Consider the following 15388-nt stretch of genomic DNA (forward strand, 5'->3'; position numbering starts at 1 on the left):
AATCTGAAGTCAGTGGAAGCTGCTGAGAACTCAGCATTTTTGAAATATCAGGACACAAACAGGTGTCTAAATATGGACTTCAGGCATCCAGTTTTGAAAATGCTGGCCTAAAATGCTTACAACCTTTCTAAATCATATTCTAATTTCCATTAGGTTTTATTAGACGCTTAACAAATGCTAGTCAAGTTTTCCTAATTTTTAAGAACCTTTTCCTGAAATGTCCCAAGAAAGGAGGTTGTAAAATATAACAGATAGCTGCTGAAAAGCAAATATATTTATTATGCACTTTCATATACATAGGGTTTTTCGCTTAATATAATACAAGGAATAAAATAAAAATTTTACAATGTGAAATTCATTCAATGTACATTATAGGCTATATACAACCCAATCCAGGAAAAACAAAAAACAAACAAAAAACCCCCCCCCCAAAAACAGTCTATCTGCAAACCAAGTTAACTGAACAGACTAGATGGAGGATATTAAGCATAACACACATTTGCATAGCAGAGTAATGAGGGAAACAGACTTTTATTTTTAAATCAATGGTAATACTTTCAATAGTGATCACAAGGAGGACAAAAAGGCATCACTGTACCTCAATACCTTTTTAGGTCTGACAAATTTCAATACTTTTCTCTTTTGAAGACTTTCTCCACAAGTATATGGTATTGATGTTAATGTTCACAAGACAGTCCTTTCTCTAGCTTTCCCATCATGAATTTGTGATCACTTCTGGAGATGGTTGTTGGAGAGACTACGTGAAATGTGAGGAGGAGGAGATAGGACTAGTCGCATAGTGGCTTATGAACAACAAGATCGGGAACAGAGAAAGATTTGACAGGCTAAATTCTGGTCTGAGTTACAAGTGTGCAACCCCACTGACTTCTGTGTGATTGTACAGAGAGCAGGACATCACCCAACATTTTAAAAGTCCAAATTGAATTGCTAACATTTGGGGGATATTAGTTTTACTTTCTTAGCATGGTACAGACCACATAAGGTGTAATATTAAAATCACACACAAAAGCAATGCGGAATGTCTCACACACCCTCATCGAAGTGGATATTTTAACCGAGTAGTTCATGCTCTATTCCAAAGCAATACTGAAAAGCTGCAGGAACTGTTATTTTGATTCAGAAAATAACTTTTCAACAGGTCTTCTTTCAGTTGATTTATATGTGGGGGTTTACCCACCGTTTCAAATGTAAATATTATTCATACAAAAACTTGAAGCTGTCTGGAAACTGTAGCCCATTGTGAAATGGGCCCTCTGACCCAATGTGCACTTTGTAACAAAACAATAAAATTAAATAAATATAATCCCAACGACAAACTAGTAGTAGAAAATGTAAGCCTTCAGGGATATCTTTCTACAGAACAAAACATACACCCAATTAAAAAAAAAAGAGAAAGTTGTGTTCTTGCACAGTATTGCAAATGCACTATACTTAAGGTTCATAAGAAGTTTGCTGAAACTTTCTGGTACTCTCTTTTTACTGAACCATTAACATTCTTAAGGCTATTCTGCAAGAGTTCCATTGTGTTTATTTTATAAATATCCCACAGGGACAAGAAATTAAATACTTGAAACATTCACTTCAGAATTATCAATATTGCTATGGTGTAAACTTCTAACATTACATTTTACTACACATCATATGCCTATGAAAGATTTTCTTTTTACATTTGATAATATGAGTGAATAAGAAGGAGGTGCATTAATTAAAAAAATCAAATTGAATTATGTTCTGATGACTATTCATCATAGTAGTAAGCTATCGAGATCTTCAGTGTCCCGGAATATACAATGTATATGCATCCAAGGGCCATTTATCTAAATTTATAAATAGATCACCACCACTTTGGATCACACTATTCAGGGAATGCACAGAATCACAATATGAGAAAAGTTGAATTCAAGTCTTTAGAGGAAATACTTATGTAGAAAATGTTAACTTTTATTATCTAGAGTCAGACTATGTAATAGTGAATGGTGCAATATACTTTACAGTTTCAGGTGTTAATCAGTTTTATGACTCATGAGTGATAGAGTTAGAGTTGTGCATGTTCATCCCTTGTAAATGGAGAAAATTTCATAGTGGACATTGTTACATACAATGGACCTGTTTTTGCTTGCACAAATATTACACAGGTACAAATTCACTTACTTTAATGGAGTTATTCCTGAGTTCTTATGGAGGCTAAGTGAAAGCAGAATCAGGCCTTAAATTTTAGCACATTCTATTTAAGCACCTAATATTGAAATTAATCCAGCTTTTTTTAAATCATACTAGACTATTTAGTATGGGCTAAGTTTTGCCCGTGGATGCACATGCATAGCTCCTATCGTTTTCAGTGGTAGCCAGTCTGTACATCCAGATATCAAGCTGTAATTACAGAAATTAGATTTTATTACAAAAAAAATCCCAGAGGTGTGGTGTATGGTTATAATCTTGCATCTCTACCATTGAACAGAGTAGTTTTACTGACAGAACATACAAGTACTGCAAGTTCATCAAATACTGTTACCAGATTTGTTTTTCTTGAGAGAACTTTTGAAATACACAGGAAAATGACCACACATTACAGCAATGCAAATATGGTATAAACTGTATGTTTAGTTTCTTTTGCCCCAGGAAAATAAAATAAATACAAAAAGCACTGTCCTCCCATAAATAGTTCATTGTGGCACATGCACATTTATCAAGCCTTCTGGAACAGGATATCAAAAATCTTTGCTCTTACAATTTTTCAGGTGTTGTCAGGGAAACACAGCGTATATTATTCTGCAATTAAGAAAGAAGTGCTTATTCTGTGTATTATGTACAAAGTACACAAAATAAACTTCTGAAGCGCAGAGAGTTACACTGAGAAGGCAGCCTTAAAATTTAGGCACATTACAGTAATTAAGGTAATTGTACTGCAGTAATCACATTCTTAGTTTTCTAGGTGGACTACCAAGCATTATATGCTTTCATCCCAGGCAGCTGATTAAACCATTCCAGGCAGAAACTCTTCTGTTCATAGCATCATGGAATTGGCCTAAAAGTGCAAAATTAAAAAGTTAAATTTGGGAATATTCCATATACATACAGTATATACAGAAAGACAACTACACACATAGTTTCTAACTAAAGATATTTAAAAATATGAGTCTTGAAATAAAGATTTTCTTTAAAAACAAAAATACACAATTGCATTCACTATCCATCCAGGCACTCATATGGCTCCAATACCTATGGAAACTTTTGAAAATATTGCCAAAAAAAGGCAACAAGTGGTGAGAGCTGGAGTTCCATTCCTGGAAATCCTTGGAGATTAGACTGGCAATGAGTTTCTCCATGATGAAGTAATATTTTTCTAACATGATGTTCCATAGGTAATTCACTCAAAATAATCAAGATTAATCTGTGAAATATTTTTCGGGGCAGGCACTGAGATGAACTTCAAGAAGTATTCGATCTCTGGTTTGTTGGTTAGTAGAATTTTTTTTTTTTATTGGGATGTGGCAAAGAAATAGAGAAGACATCAAAGTAAGAGATACTTTTGAGGCTGCACCATTCAGCTAACTGTCACCACAACAAATGATATGCAAGTTTACATTTAAAACATAGTTGTAAAAAGGATTAAAAAGAATGCAAACGCTACTCTTTGGTCATATTTCACTTTAACACTATGCAGGTGGGCAGGTGTTAAATTGAAAAAGAGCTAATGAACAGAGTCAACATATAGTTATAAAATTATACATGAGGTTATTTCCACAAACTTTTCTTATATTTAAATGAGACAATTCTAAAGAGTTAGCAAATTGAATGATTGTATCTACGCTCCTGCACAGTTTTGTTCTGGTGGACTCCTTGACACAGCTTTCACAGTTCCATGATGTTATTTTAAACAATTAAGTGAAATGAAATTCAAAACAGTGTTTGGGGTGCTCACATTATAGAAGAGTTATGAAATAAAGAGACTGATTATGCAGCATTTTAACCTTATAAAATATTATATGGAACAGGGGTAAAATTTTCAAACACACAAAAGTGCTGTAGGAACCTAAGTCCCATTTTCAAAAATGACTAGCACATTTTGGAGTCTAACTCCTGTTGACTTCTAATGAGATTTAGGATCCTAAGTAACGTAGGTGCTTTTGAAAATTTTACCCCAAGACATCTACTAGAAACAAGGTGGCAGCTACAGTTGCTATATAATTGAAGATAGTTTACTGAAGATAGTAATACTAAAGTTTTATATAGAGGCAAGCTCTGAATGGCCTTTATCTGAGCCATCAAGTTGTTTTAACTGGTTAGCATTAGAGTTGCATCAAACATTTGGGGAAGCAGCTTAGGATTTTGTATACTACTTTGGCTTTTTTCCCTTTACAATAAACCTCAGGAACTAAACTTGTAGCCTAGGAATAGTAGGAGGGGACATACATGTCAGTGAAAATGACTTCTACATTCCAAGGCGGCCTGGGATAAAAACCCTCTTTTTTTTTTTGCTAGAATAAGATGTATGAATGTCTCACCATCAGGTAATTGACACAAAACTAATAAGCAACTTTCACAAAAAAAATCCTTGTTGACTTGCTGCAAGACTAAGCCAGCTAACAAGAACATTTTTGTTCTAAGAAGGAACAAATCTGGTCTGTCAGCATTCTAATGTTAATGTAAACAAAGAAAAGAAATATTATGGGAAATAAGCAATGTATATGAAGCTTTTGCATTTCAGAAAGATGCTGCTCCTCTGAAACTCAAATGTTTATTGGGATCATTATTAATAAAGTCACAATACCTTAACAAAAACTCAAACTTCATCAGGATGTTGCGGGTATAAAGGTTGGAGGAGAGTGAATTAACTATTTAACTAACTCCTGGATAATTTTCTGTAGGAAAAAAAACTATTAAAAGCTGCAGAATTTCTGCTTGAAAATGTATTATGTAGAGAGTGAGAAACCAAAATTAATTTCATCTGGAGTCTTAGATTATACTTAAGAACCTTTGTATGAATACACAATTCCCACACTCAGAAAACTGGTCCCATAATCCAATCCTACAATGAGATGCATGAAGGCCATTTAGAATCCCATCTCCTTTAAAAGGGCATTGTTCTGTACTTCTCTCACTGCAGGATATAGGCCACATTAAATATTTCAATTTAAAGTTGTAGAGAACTTATTCTTGTAACCTGAACATATATTTTACAGTTTCTTGAATAGTGTATATGTAAACAAATGAATTTCAGCGTAGCACTGAAAATATAGCGAGGTATTTTAATGTTAGCCTTTCAGTTGAAAATAATGCCGTGAATTAAGTATGTATGAAACATGCTACTTATTCAGCTACTTATCAAAAGTACTGGAGCAACACCTTGCCTTTAGCTTTATATCATTTACAAGAAGGTGTATTGATCATCCAATTGTTTTATTCTGATGTTTTTAAAAACATTTTATAATGTAGAAATCCAATTTGACACTTCACAATTTTGATTAAAAATTTGTTTAAAAAAAATTACACTAGTTATATTTTATTTATTTAAAATGCACATATTTTGTCTATGGGTTGTCTACATGGTGCATTACTGTGTACCAGCTAAGATGCAAGTTCTAGTGAATACCAGTGTGTCGTACGCAGTCCATATGGACCCTACTGGCATGCATTAAAAGCTCCCCAGTGTGCAGTGACATAGTCCCAAATAGTACTATGTCAACATGCACTAAGGAATTTTTAGTGTGCGCCACCAGGGTCTACATGGCCCATGCAATACAATGGTGTGCACTAGAACTTACACCCCAGCTAGTGCACACTAATGCACCATGCAGAAAAGCCCTATGTGATTATGATAAGCGGCTTACCTATTACAGTGGTGTTTCCTTCTTGTAGTTGAAACTTGGATCAGTTCCCTCAAGCTGAAGTTTTAAGGCTTGCTTAAGGCTTAGTTCTGTCTCTGCAGGAGGATAGCCTTCCAAAACTTCCTGAAGTCCTCTCTCCTGTCCTGTTCGTGGGACAGAAACCCTACCAAGAAAAACCTGATTGCTTTGAAGGTGATAATTTGGGTTTGTCATTATTCCATTTCGCTTTTTCTGTTCCCCACTCTGTTGGTGAATTAGGAATTGTTGCTGAGGTCGACCAACTTCGTGCTGAGATGGAGGGACCAAAATTTTGCACTGTGGCTCTGCTGGCGTTGATTTAAGTGGCACACTGGTTCCAGATTTAGCAATAGGTATTCGTTTATCAAACTGAGTCATTTCATATTCTAAAACTTTTGGTTGAGAGGAGCTGCTCGGCTTGATTTTTTTCCCGGCAGATCCAGATTTGCTGGAGTTTTCTGTTTTTCCCCCTTTGTTTGCTTTAGTTGATTTCAAACTAGGTTTTACTTGGCTCCATTCAAATTCACTACTTGGTGAATTATGATTCTGACTTAAGGAATGAGTTGTGGAAGAAGGAGAAACAATTGACTGCCTGCTTCTGCTACGAGGCAGTGAATGCTGCTGTATTTGTTCTGTAAATGACATACTATGGAAACTATCTATAGGCACTGTCTGGGCAGTTGCTGTAGATGACGTAGTACGCAGAGAAGAGTTTTTGGAACTTTTCAGCGAATTATTTGATAAGGATGACTTCTGGCGGTCCACTGTAGAATCTGGAGATTCTGAGGGAGAACTAAAAGCATGAGCAGGCCCATTAGACAAACCACGCATAGTAGGCTGCATATCTCCTCCACCAGTGCTCCCTGAACTATTTGATTTTATTGTTAATGACTGCATTTTTGAAGAGACTGACTGCAAGGGTTTTTGCTCCATTGTGTGGACTGGTGATGGAGTGCAGCCATTTAGACTAGATGCACCATATTTTTCCAGTAATTTAATAATCTGAGAATGTCCATTTTTTGCTGCAACACGCATAGCAGTACGTCCAAATTGATCTGCATGATTCGGATCAGCACCATGCTCCAGCAATATCTGCACAACATCAATGTGTCCTTCTTGTGCTGCAATGCAGAGCGCAGTAGCACCTTGATTACAGGTGTGGTCAACTAAGGCTCCATGCTCAATCAAAAGCCGAACTACTTTCACATGTCCTTGCCAAGCAGCAGATTGCAAAGCAGATCGCTTCTCATTGTCTGCAGCATTCACATCAGCATGGTATGTTATCAGTATCTGCACCATCTCCAAATGGCCCTGCCAGCAGGAAACATGGAGTGCTGTCCTTCCTTCTGCATCGCTTGCTTCTACATTTGCACCATTTTCTAAAAAATACTCGGCCATTGTAAGCTGGTTTTCTAATGCCAAGATGTAAAGTGTTGGCCGGCCATCAGCATCTTTGTAGTTTACATCTGCTCCATGGCTGAAAAGTAGTTCAACTATATCTCTATGACCTTCTAAAGCAGCAACTCGGAGAGAATTTCTCCCATCGTAGCCTCTCTGATCAATGTTAGATTTATTTTCCAGTAATATCTGTACACAATCATAGTGACCTTCTTGTGCAGCCAGTATGAAAGGTATACGTCCATCATTATCAATTTCATTTGTTCTAGCACCTTGTTCTATAAGTGCTTCACATATCAACCTGTGACCTTCAAAAGCTGCCATGTGCAAAGGTGTCCATCCTGCATCATCTCTATGATTTTCATCTAGGCCTCTGTCCAGCAGAGTCCGTACTACTTCAACATTACCTTGGGCAGAGGCTATACTAAGAACTGTTCGCCCTTCGCTATCAATGCTGTCCACAGCAGCACCCCAAAATAAAAGAGTATTTACAACTGAAGCATGGCCCATAGAGGCTGCTGCCAGAAGGGGTGTACGGCCATTATTGTCAGTGTGATCCACATCAGCTCCTCCTTCTAGAAGCAAGTCAACAACATCTACATGCCCTTCGTAGGCAGCTACCAACAGTGGAGTCATACCATCTTTGTCACAATGATCTACTTCAGCACCACGGTCAATTAAAAGGCTAACCACTGAAGCATGCCCCTTACTAGCAGGTACACAAAGTGCAGCAACAGACAGAGCAGTCCTTCCATCCACATCCTCATGATTTACCTCTGCACCATGGTCAAGGAGGTGCTCCACAATCTCTTTATGTCCCATGTATGCTGCTGCAATCAAAGCCGTTCTACCTTCATTATCAGCTTTGTTGACTTCAGCTCCATGTTGTAGCAGATTCAGCACTATATCTTCATGTCCTCCCCATGCCGCTGCTCTCAAGGCTGTTCGACTGTCAGCATCTGCACAATCCACTTTGACTCCAGCGTAAAGGAGTGCAGAAACCACCTCGGTGTGTCCACCCCAAGCTGCAGATCGTAGTGCTGTCCAGCCATCATGATCAGTGTGATTTACATTAGCCCCACATCCAATCAAACAATTGACAACCTTGGTATGTCCTTGTCGAGCAGCTAAAGTAAGTGCTGTCTGCCCGTGAGTATCTTCTATTTCTAAATCTGCTCCTCTAGAAACAAGTAAGTTAACAACATCAAGATTGCCACTATATGCAGCATTAGCTAACAATGTTCTCCCATTTGAATCACACTGATTTACTGATGCTCCATTATCTAACAGGGTCCGAATGGAATCTTCTCTTTCCAGAGCTTGTCGTACAATGCAAGATGTACGGTCATCTTCACTGTTGACATGAGCACCAGCTTTTACTAGCAGCTGTAGTACTTCCTGCTCTTTGGGGATTAAAGTGGACAAAGAGTCTTTGACTGGTGTGCCATTCCATATCATCCACAAAGCCAACTCAGAAGTCTCTAACTGCAAATTTGAATTAATTAGATGCAATGCAAATTCTTGGGCCTCTAATGGTGTCAAATCCTTTGCTCGACAAGTGTAACTCATTGCTAACATTCTGTGTCCCTCTGCTGCATTACATAAATATTTCTGTGTACAGTGCTTTACATCCAGCAGCCATTCTGCAAAACTGTAATGAAACAAAATTTTAGTATTTCCTAGCCCATCAACAAGAACTTTTGACAGAACATCTAGTTTGCGTTGAAAGTCTTCCATAGTCAATGTCATGTTTTTGGTCCACACTGCATGATACAATTCTGTTGTAGTCAATGGCCTACAAGCTGCAAGAATTACATTCAGAATGGGCTGGACCTTTGCAAACTGTTTTCTTACAAAAAGCCTCTGACAAAGCCAGAGATAAAGGCCATTTAGTGTTCCAGGAATGTCACGGATCTCTCTTAGCATGATAAAATTTTCCACAACTCCATCTAGGACACGTTCTAGATATAAAAAGCAACCACTGCTTTTGATGTGAAGCTGGTTTAGCATTTCTGCAGTTTCTTTTGTGAGATGTTGTCTCAGTGCTTCTTCTTGATCTAAACGATGGAGAATATACTGCTGCACATCTTTCACGATATATGCCTTTCGGAGATCATCTAGACTTATTTTTCGAAAACCTATTTAAAAAGAGACGAGAAAGATAAAGGTCAATGAACAATTCTGCGGTTTAGTTTTCTACTAGTTTTGGTTGTTCAATATTACAAAAGAAAAAGGCGGCTTTTGGAGAGGAAGTTTGGGAAACAGGAAAAATGATGTATGTATCAACACAGTATATCTGATATTCGATGACAAATATCTAAACTAATAGTAGCGGAGAACTGTGCTATAATGTATAAAGCAGCATATTTTTTCATATTCCACCAAAAAAAGAGAAATGCACATTAGTAAACAAAACTGAACTGGACCATGGGACAGAGATTGTGACACTGTTAGACAATGCCAAGCACACTGACAGCACATAAATAATTAGAAATAGTAAAAAACTGATCTGCACCCTTAACAAAACAACACATTCTATATTAGGAATATGAGAAATTTAGAAACATAGTTGTTTTTGTTTGTTTGTTTGATGGACCATCAAGCCCAACAGCTCAGCCTTTTTATTTTGGTTCATCTTAACTTCACTTTCTGCTTTTTAAGAATACTCTTTAATTCATTTGAAAGTTGAACTCTAATCTTGGCTTCACAATCATCTACACAATAATTTTAATATATTATCCTTTGTGTGAAAGCGTTGTGCCCAAAATTTCCATTTACTCAAACTTCCTTAACTTTCAGATTATGACATTTAATTTTTCAACCTCTTAGAAGTCTATAATTAATAGTGATTAATCTCTTGCATAATTTGGGGACTTTCTATTAGGTAGGCTTGAGGCCGCTTTTTGAACAAGAAAGGTTTTGTTTAGTTTAGATTCTTTAGACCTGTTCCCCTCCCCTCCCCCAAACCTAAACTGAAACTCTTCAAGGCAAAAAACTGTGATACCACAATGACTTAAGCAAATGAGTAGCCCTACTAAAGTCAAGGGGTACTCAGAGCATACTGATGTCAATAGATGCAATGAAGAATTCATATTATATGAGGGTGATGAAGTAGTTTCCAGTTCAGTAACTGAGGAGGATGTTACACTTCATTTACTAGGGATAATCATTTAAAAATCAGTAGGAATGGATAATTTGCACCCAAGAGTCCTAAAAAGAGTTGTCCGGGGAAATTTCTGGCCCACTGATACTTTTAATAAATCTTGGTGTAATGGAGAAATCTTGGTGTAACATGCCAATATTAAAAAAGGTAAGCATGATGACCCAGATTATAATAAGCCAGTTAGCCTGACATCAATTCTGAGCAAAATAATGGAATATCTGATATGGGGTTCAATTGATAAAGAATTAAAGGTTAGAAATACAATTAAATGCCCATTGACATTGCAAACAAACCTGATTTCATTCTTTGATGAAATTACAAATGTAGCTGATAAAGGTAACTGCGTAGATATAATATGCATACATTTTTGATTTAGCACCACACAAAACATTCTGATTAAAATAAAATAAGTACTCGAGTACTGACAGAGCACATGTGAAATAGATTAAAATCTAGCCATTTGACAGATCTCAAAAAATGTCAATGGGGAATCATCATCAAATGAAGTGTTTCTAGTGGGGTTCTACAGGGATCAATACTAAGCCCAATCCTATTCAACATTTTCATCAATGATCTGAACGTAAATATAATATCACTGTTGATAAAATTTGCAGATGACAAAGACTGGTGGATTGTTAAATAATGATGTCAGTCATACAGAGTGATGTGAATCACTTGGTAACTTGGGCCCATTCAAAGAAAATACATGTGAAAAAGACACCCCTGGAGCACCACAAGTTACATTGCCCTAAGTACTGTTCACACCAGTGCTAGGTCGGCGGGAGAGCATCTCTCGCCGACATAGCTTCCGCCTCTCGCAGAGGTGGAGTAATTATGCGTCTTCACCACACGCACTACAGCTGTGCCGATGTAGCGCTGTAGTATAGACTTTCCCTGAGAGACTTAAATCTGTTTATCAAAAGAAGAATGAGAGGTGACTCAATTACAATCCATAAGTACCAGGGAGAAAGTACCAAGTTCTAAAGGGCTCTTTAATCTAGTGGATGAATGCATGACAAGAATCAATGGCAGTAAACTGAAGCCAAACAAATTTCAATTAGAAATCAGGCCTTTTTTTTTTTTTTTTTTTTTTAAACCGTGACAGCGATAACCACTGAAACAAACTACTTTGGGATTCTCCACCTTTTGATATCTTCAGATCAAGACGATGTCTTTTTGGAAGATATGGTTTAGTCAAAAACAAATTATTGAGCACATACAGGAGTAACTGGGTGAAATTTAATAGTCTGATATACAGCACATCAGACTAGATGAGGCCTTAAAAACCTCTATGAATCTATGACTATTCCCGTACTTAAATCTTTGCAGACCCAGGGAATCTGACATGATGACCTGTGTGTTAAGTACAAGTAGGATCTAAAAAGTACCTAACAGAATAACAGTATTATTACTTATTTAGCTTCCTCGTTAAAACATAGTAAGCTGTTTGCCTTTTTAAAAGTTGCTAAAAACTGGGGTGAGGATTTCAGTACTTCCCCACTATTCTGTATTACCTAAATAACCTTGTTCTTTAAAGTGCTGACTGATTTCTGTATCTAGCAAAAATAAAATTTCAACACAAGTACTAAAAACCTCTATAAAAAGGATGACTAATCTGAATCTTAAAAAATGATCCGGGCAAGTAAGAACAATTATAATTACTAGTATTGCCCTCTGAAAATTAAAATTTTAATATACCCTAATGCTGAGAGTTGAGTACACTGTACATTTCAGAAAGAATTAAGCATACCATTTTAATATTTTACTCAATTCTTGTTTGAAATTAATGCAGTTATTTCAATTTGGAACAACATTATAGTTACATACTGTAGAAAAAGATAATTCACTCACATTAGACGAAATTATGGTTAACAACAAATGCATAATGATGGAGAATTTCCAAGTTAAAAATAAATACAATTTACTGCTGATAGCGTGATCATCTTTATCTCCTTTAACAGCCTTCAAAATATTGAAAGCGAACACTGTCAGAGATATATTTAACTATCTTTTTAATCCTGTAAATTGCACAGTATATGATTCTGCAAATGAAGGTTGTAACGTAGATCAATTTCCAACTTCTTCGGTAGTACAACGAACCAGGTTTCCTCAATGTCACGTGGTCCCTTTGTCTTCCTCTCTGTTCTTAAGAGGAAGAAGGGAAATCATTATACATACAAGAATGCTATACTTGGAAATATGTCAAAACTGGACTCTTGGAAGTTTTAGTAGCCTGCCGATTCCCAGAACGTAGCAGATGGATAGAATGTAGTGTATAAAAAAATTCAGTTACATGTAACACACAACTGGTCCCTGTCATTTGAAACATCAGTCTTCACAGTGCCAAGTTTTGTATTTGCCACAGATCGTTTTTTTCTAAACAATAAAACAATGCTTGCATACCACTTTTCTGGAAGCTACAGAACTCTAAGAAACTCTAGAAGTCACAGAAACAGCAATTTAAGTTGCTGAGTAAAAAAATTCTAGGCCACAACTGTACCTCACCATTCCAGTGAGGGACAGTAACCTCATCCATCCACAGTAACAACGTACACACGTTTTCTTAGAGTCAGCTAATCTGCCTTAAAAACTTTTTTTTTTAAACCAAAAGTGGTCATCAAACCGCAAATTATCTTGGGGGAGAAGCAATCATGTGGTAACCAGTTCTATCCAGTTTTGACCGTTATTCCACAGAGCTAATAGTTTGAGGTGATACAATAAAAAATGGCATTGTTTGGATCTATGTTTTGTTTAACATGACTTCCAGATCTAAATACTCAGTTTACAAATTTTGTTCTAGCTGCAAATTCAACCTGGGTTCTAAGACTTAAGATGGATTCTCCCCTTTTCAAGCACCCTCACCAAAGGTTCTGCATCCCATATTAGGCCCTCTGTGGTACCTATGAAACCCCAATTACCTTCATGGGGGTTGCATATATAATACTGACTAAAGTTTAGTGAACAATTCTGTTAACATTACTGAAGAAAGAATGTAGTCTAGCTTAGGGATGCAGTTTCATTCCTTTTGGAGCTTAGGACTGGACCTAACTACACACACCGACATGAGATGCAGCTATTTCTAGAGTGGAGGGTGGCAGCAAGCCAGCACACAGTGCTATAATGAGGGAGGGATATTCTGGCCAAAGTAATCCGACTAAAACCTTGATAAAGGAACCACAATATCTTTCACCTCCAAAAAACAAAACAACAACAACAACAAAAAAAACAGCAGCAGAAAGGATCCTCCCAATTCCACCCCATTTTTTTTTTTAAGTGTCATATGAAAGCAGACGGCAGAATACTTAAATTAATGGCCTTGGAAGAACGACAGACTGAGCTGTCTCTGTCAGGATCTGAACCCCATACTTCCATAGAGATATAGGTATTTTAAATTGAAGCTCAGACTATGTCATCCTCTTTATCATGTATAAATGCCATTCTGAAAAATAACTGAAAAAAGTCAGAGTTTAAAGCCAGGAGGAACCACCAGATCATCTAGTCTGACCTCTTAACATCACAGGACACCAACACCACCCAGCACCCACACACTAAAACTAACAACCAAAATTAGACCAAAGTATTACAGCCAACAGGAAACTAGACTATTATATGTCACAGACAGAGAACAGGAAGGATAGGGGTGCAACCCGTGCCAGAGTCTCCTGCAATGGCAGCAAAATGATTGGGCATATTTAATTTAGATAATCCGAGCAAGTGACCAGCACTCCATGATAGAGAGGAAGGTGAAAAAGCCCTAAAGTCACAGCCAATCTGACTTGTGGGAAAATTCCTTCCCGACCCTACATATGGAAATCAGTTAGACCTCAGCATGTAAACAAGAACCATCCAGCTGAGAGAACACGCTTGGAGCCACCTCAGAGCACTGACCCACCCCGTCCAGTGTCCCATCTCCAGCAATGGGCATCTCTGATGCTTCAGAGGAAAAAGAAAAAAACCCCACCAGAATACATGCGGGGGTGAGAGGGAAGAAGAGGAAATCCCTTCTTGATCCCTACAGGCGACCAGCTGAAGCCCTGAAGTATGAGCTTTTTGGAACATCAGACGTAAAGCAGACCACCATGGCTGCTGAGCCCTGCCCACATCATCATGAGCCAGTCCATCATACAATCCCATTCATAAATTTGTTCAGCTCTCTCAAAACTAATTATGTTGCTTGCCTCACAACTTCTATTGGGAGGCTGTTTCAGAACCTGACTCCTCTGATGGTCAGACAATTCCTTGTCATTTCCATCATGAATTTGCTCACAGCCAATTTATATCCATTTGTTTCTTGTGCCAACAGTATCCTTTAATTTAAGTAGCTCTTCCCCCCTCCCTGCCCTGGTGTTTACCTCCCTCCCTCAAATGTCTTTATAAAGCACAATCATATCCACTCTCAGCCTTCTTTTTGCTGAGCTCTTCTAGTCTTGTCTCGAACTACATGCTCTCCATTTTCCTTTGTAATAAACTTTATACACAAAGTTAGAATTACAAGAATTGAAGTTCTAAAATTTCCATTGCTAGCTCAGACTGAAGGACTAAATTAAACAAAGTTGTGATATTTTCTAAACATTTATCTAAAAGGAAGGCATTTTACGTGTCTAAACAAAAATCCTGCAAACTTGCTTTCCAACCACATCAGACACAATAAGCCACTTTCATTAGGCTGTCATGGATGAAAAGCATCAAAACGTTATGAAAAAGCTCATTTTGTTAAAGATACATTCCCATTACCTTTTTGAGCTCAGCAAAACAGGAGAGCAGCAGATACAACTTACGGTCCCACGACCCTGCTTTTGCATTGTTCAGATTTTTCTTACAACACATAATTTTTTGTCCAATATGGATTTCCCTGATTTATTAAGTTCCCTGGCAGCTCTGTAAACAGTTCAGTTACAAATGCAATTCTTGGCATCCCACTGAGGTCTTGGGTCATTCAAAAAAAAAAAAAAAAAAAAAT

General features: G+C 37.3%; 1 protein-coding gene across 6 annotated transcripts in view; it reads right to left on the minus strand.

The window, feature by feature from the left end:
- Positions 1 to 512: 512 nt before the first annotated feature.
- ANKRD50 (ankyrin repeat domain 50) overlaps positions 513 to 15388 on the minus strand; it is a 50939-nt gene continuing 36063 nt past the window's right edge. For 5 of the 6 annotated variants that reach the window (XM_024210225.2, XM_024210226.2, XM_024210229.2 and 2 more), the window contains 2 exons: positions 5853 to 9403; positions 513 to 3046 (listed from right to left, as the gene is read on the minus strand). In XM_024210225.2, the coding sequence (XP_024065993.2) occupies positions 5856 to 9403 (3548 nt within the window). In that variant the 3' untranslated portion in view covers positions 513 to 3046; positions 5853 to 5855. Of the gene's footprint in view, positions 3047 to 5852; positions 9404 to 12279; positions 12574 to 15388 lie in introns of all 6 variants that reach the window. The other variant, XM_024210230.2, reaches the window with a different exon arrangement.

This window comes from Terrapene carolina, unplaced genomic scaffold (genome assembly GCF_002925995.2).
Source record: "Terrapene carolina triunguis isolate 2854851 unplaced genomic scaffold, T_m_triunguis-2.0 Scaffold66, whole genome shotgun sequence".
In the NCBI taxonomy this organism is placed as follows: Eukaryota; Metazoa; Chordata; order Testudines; family Emydidae; genus Terrapene; species Terrapene triunguis.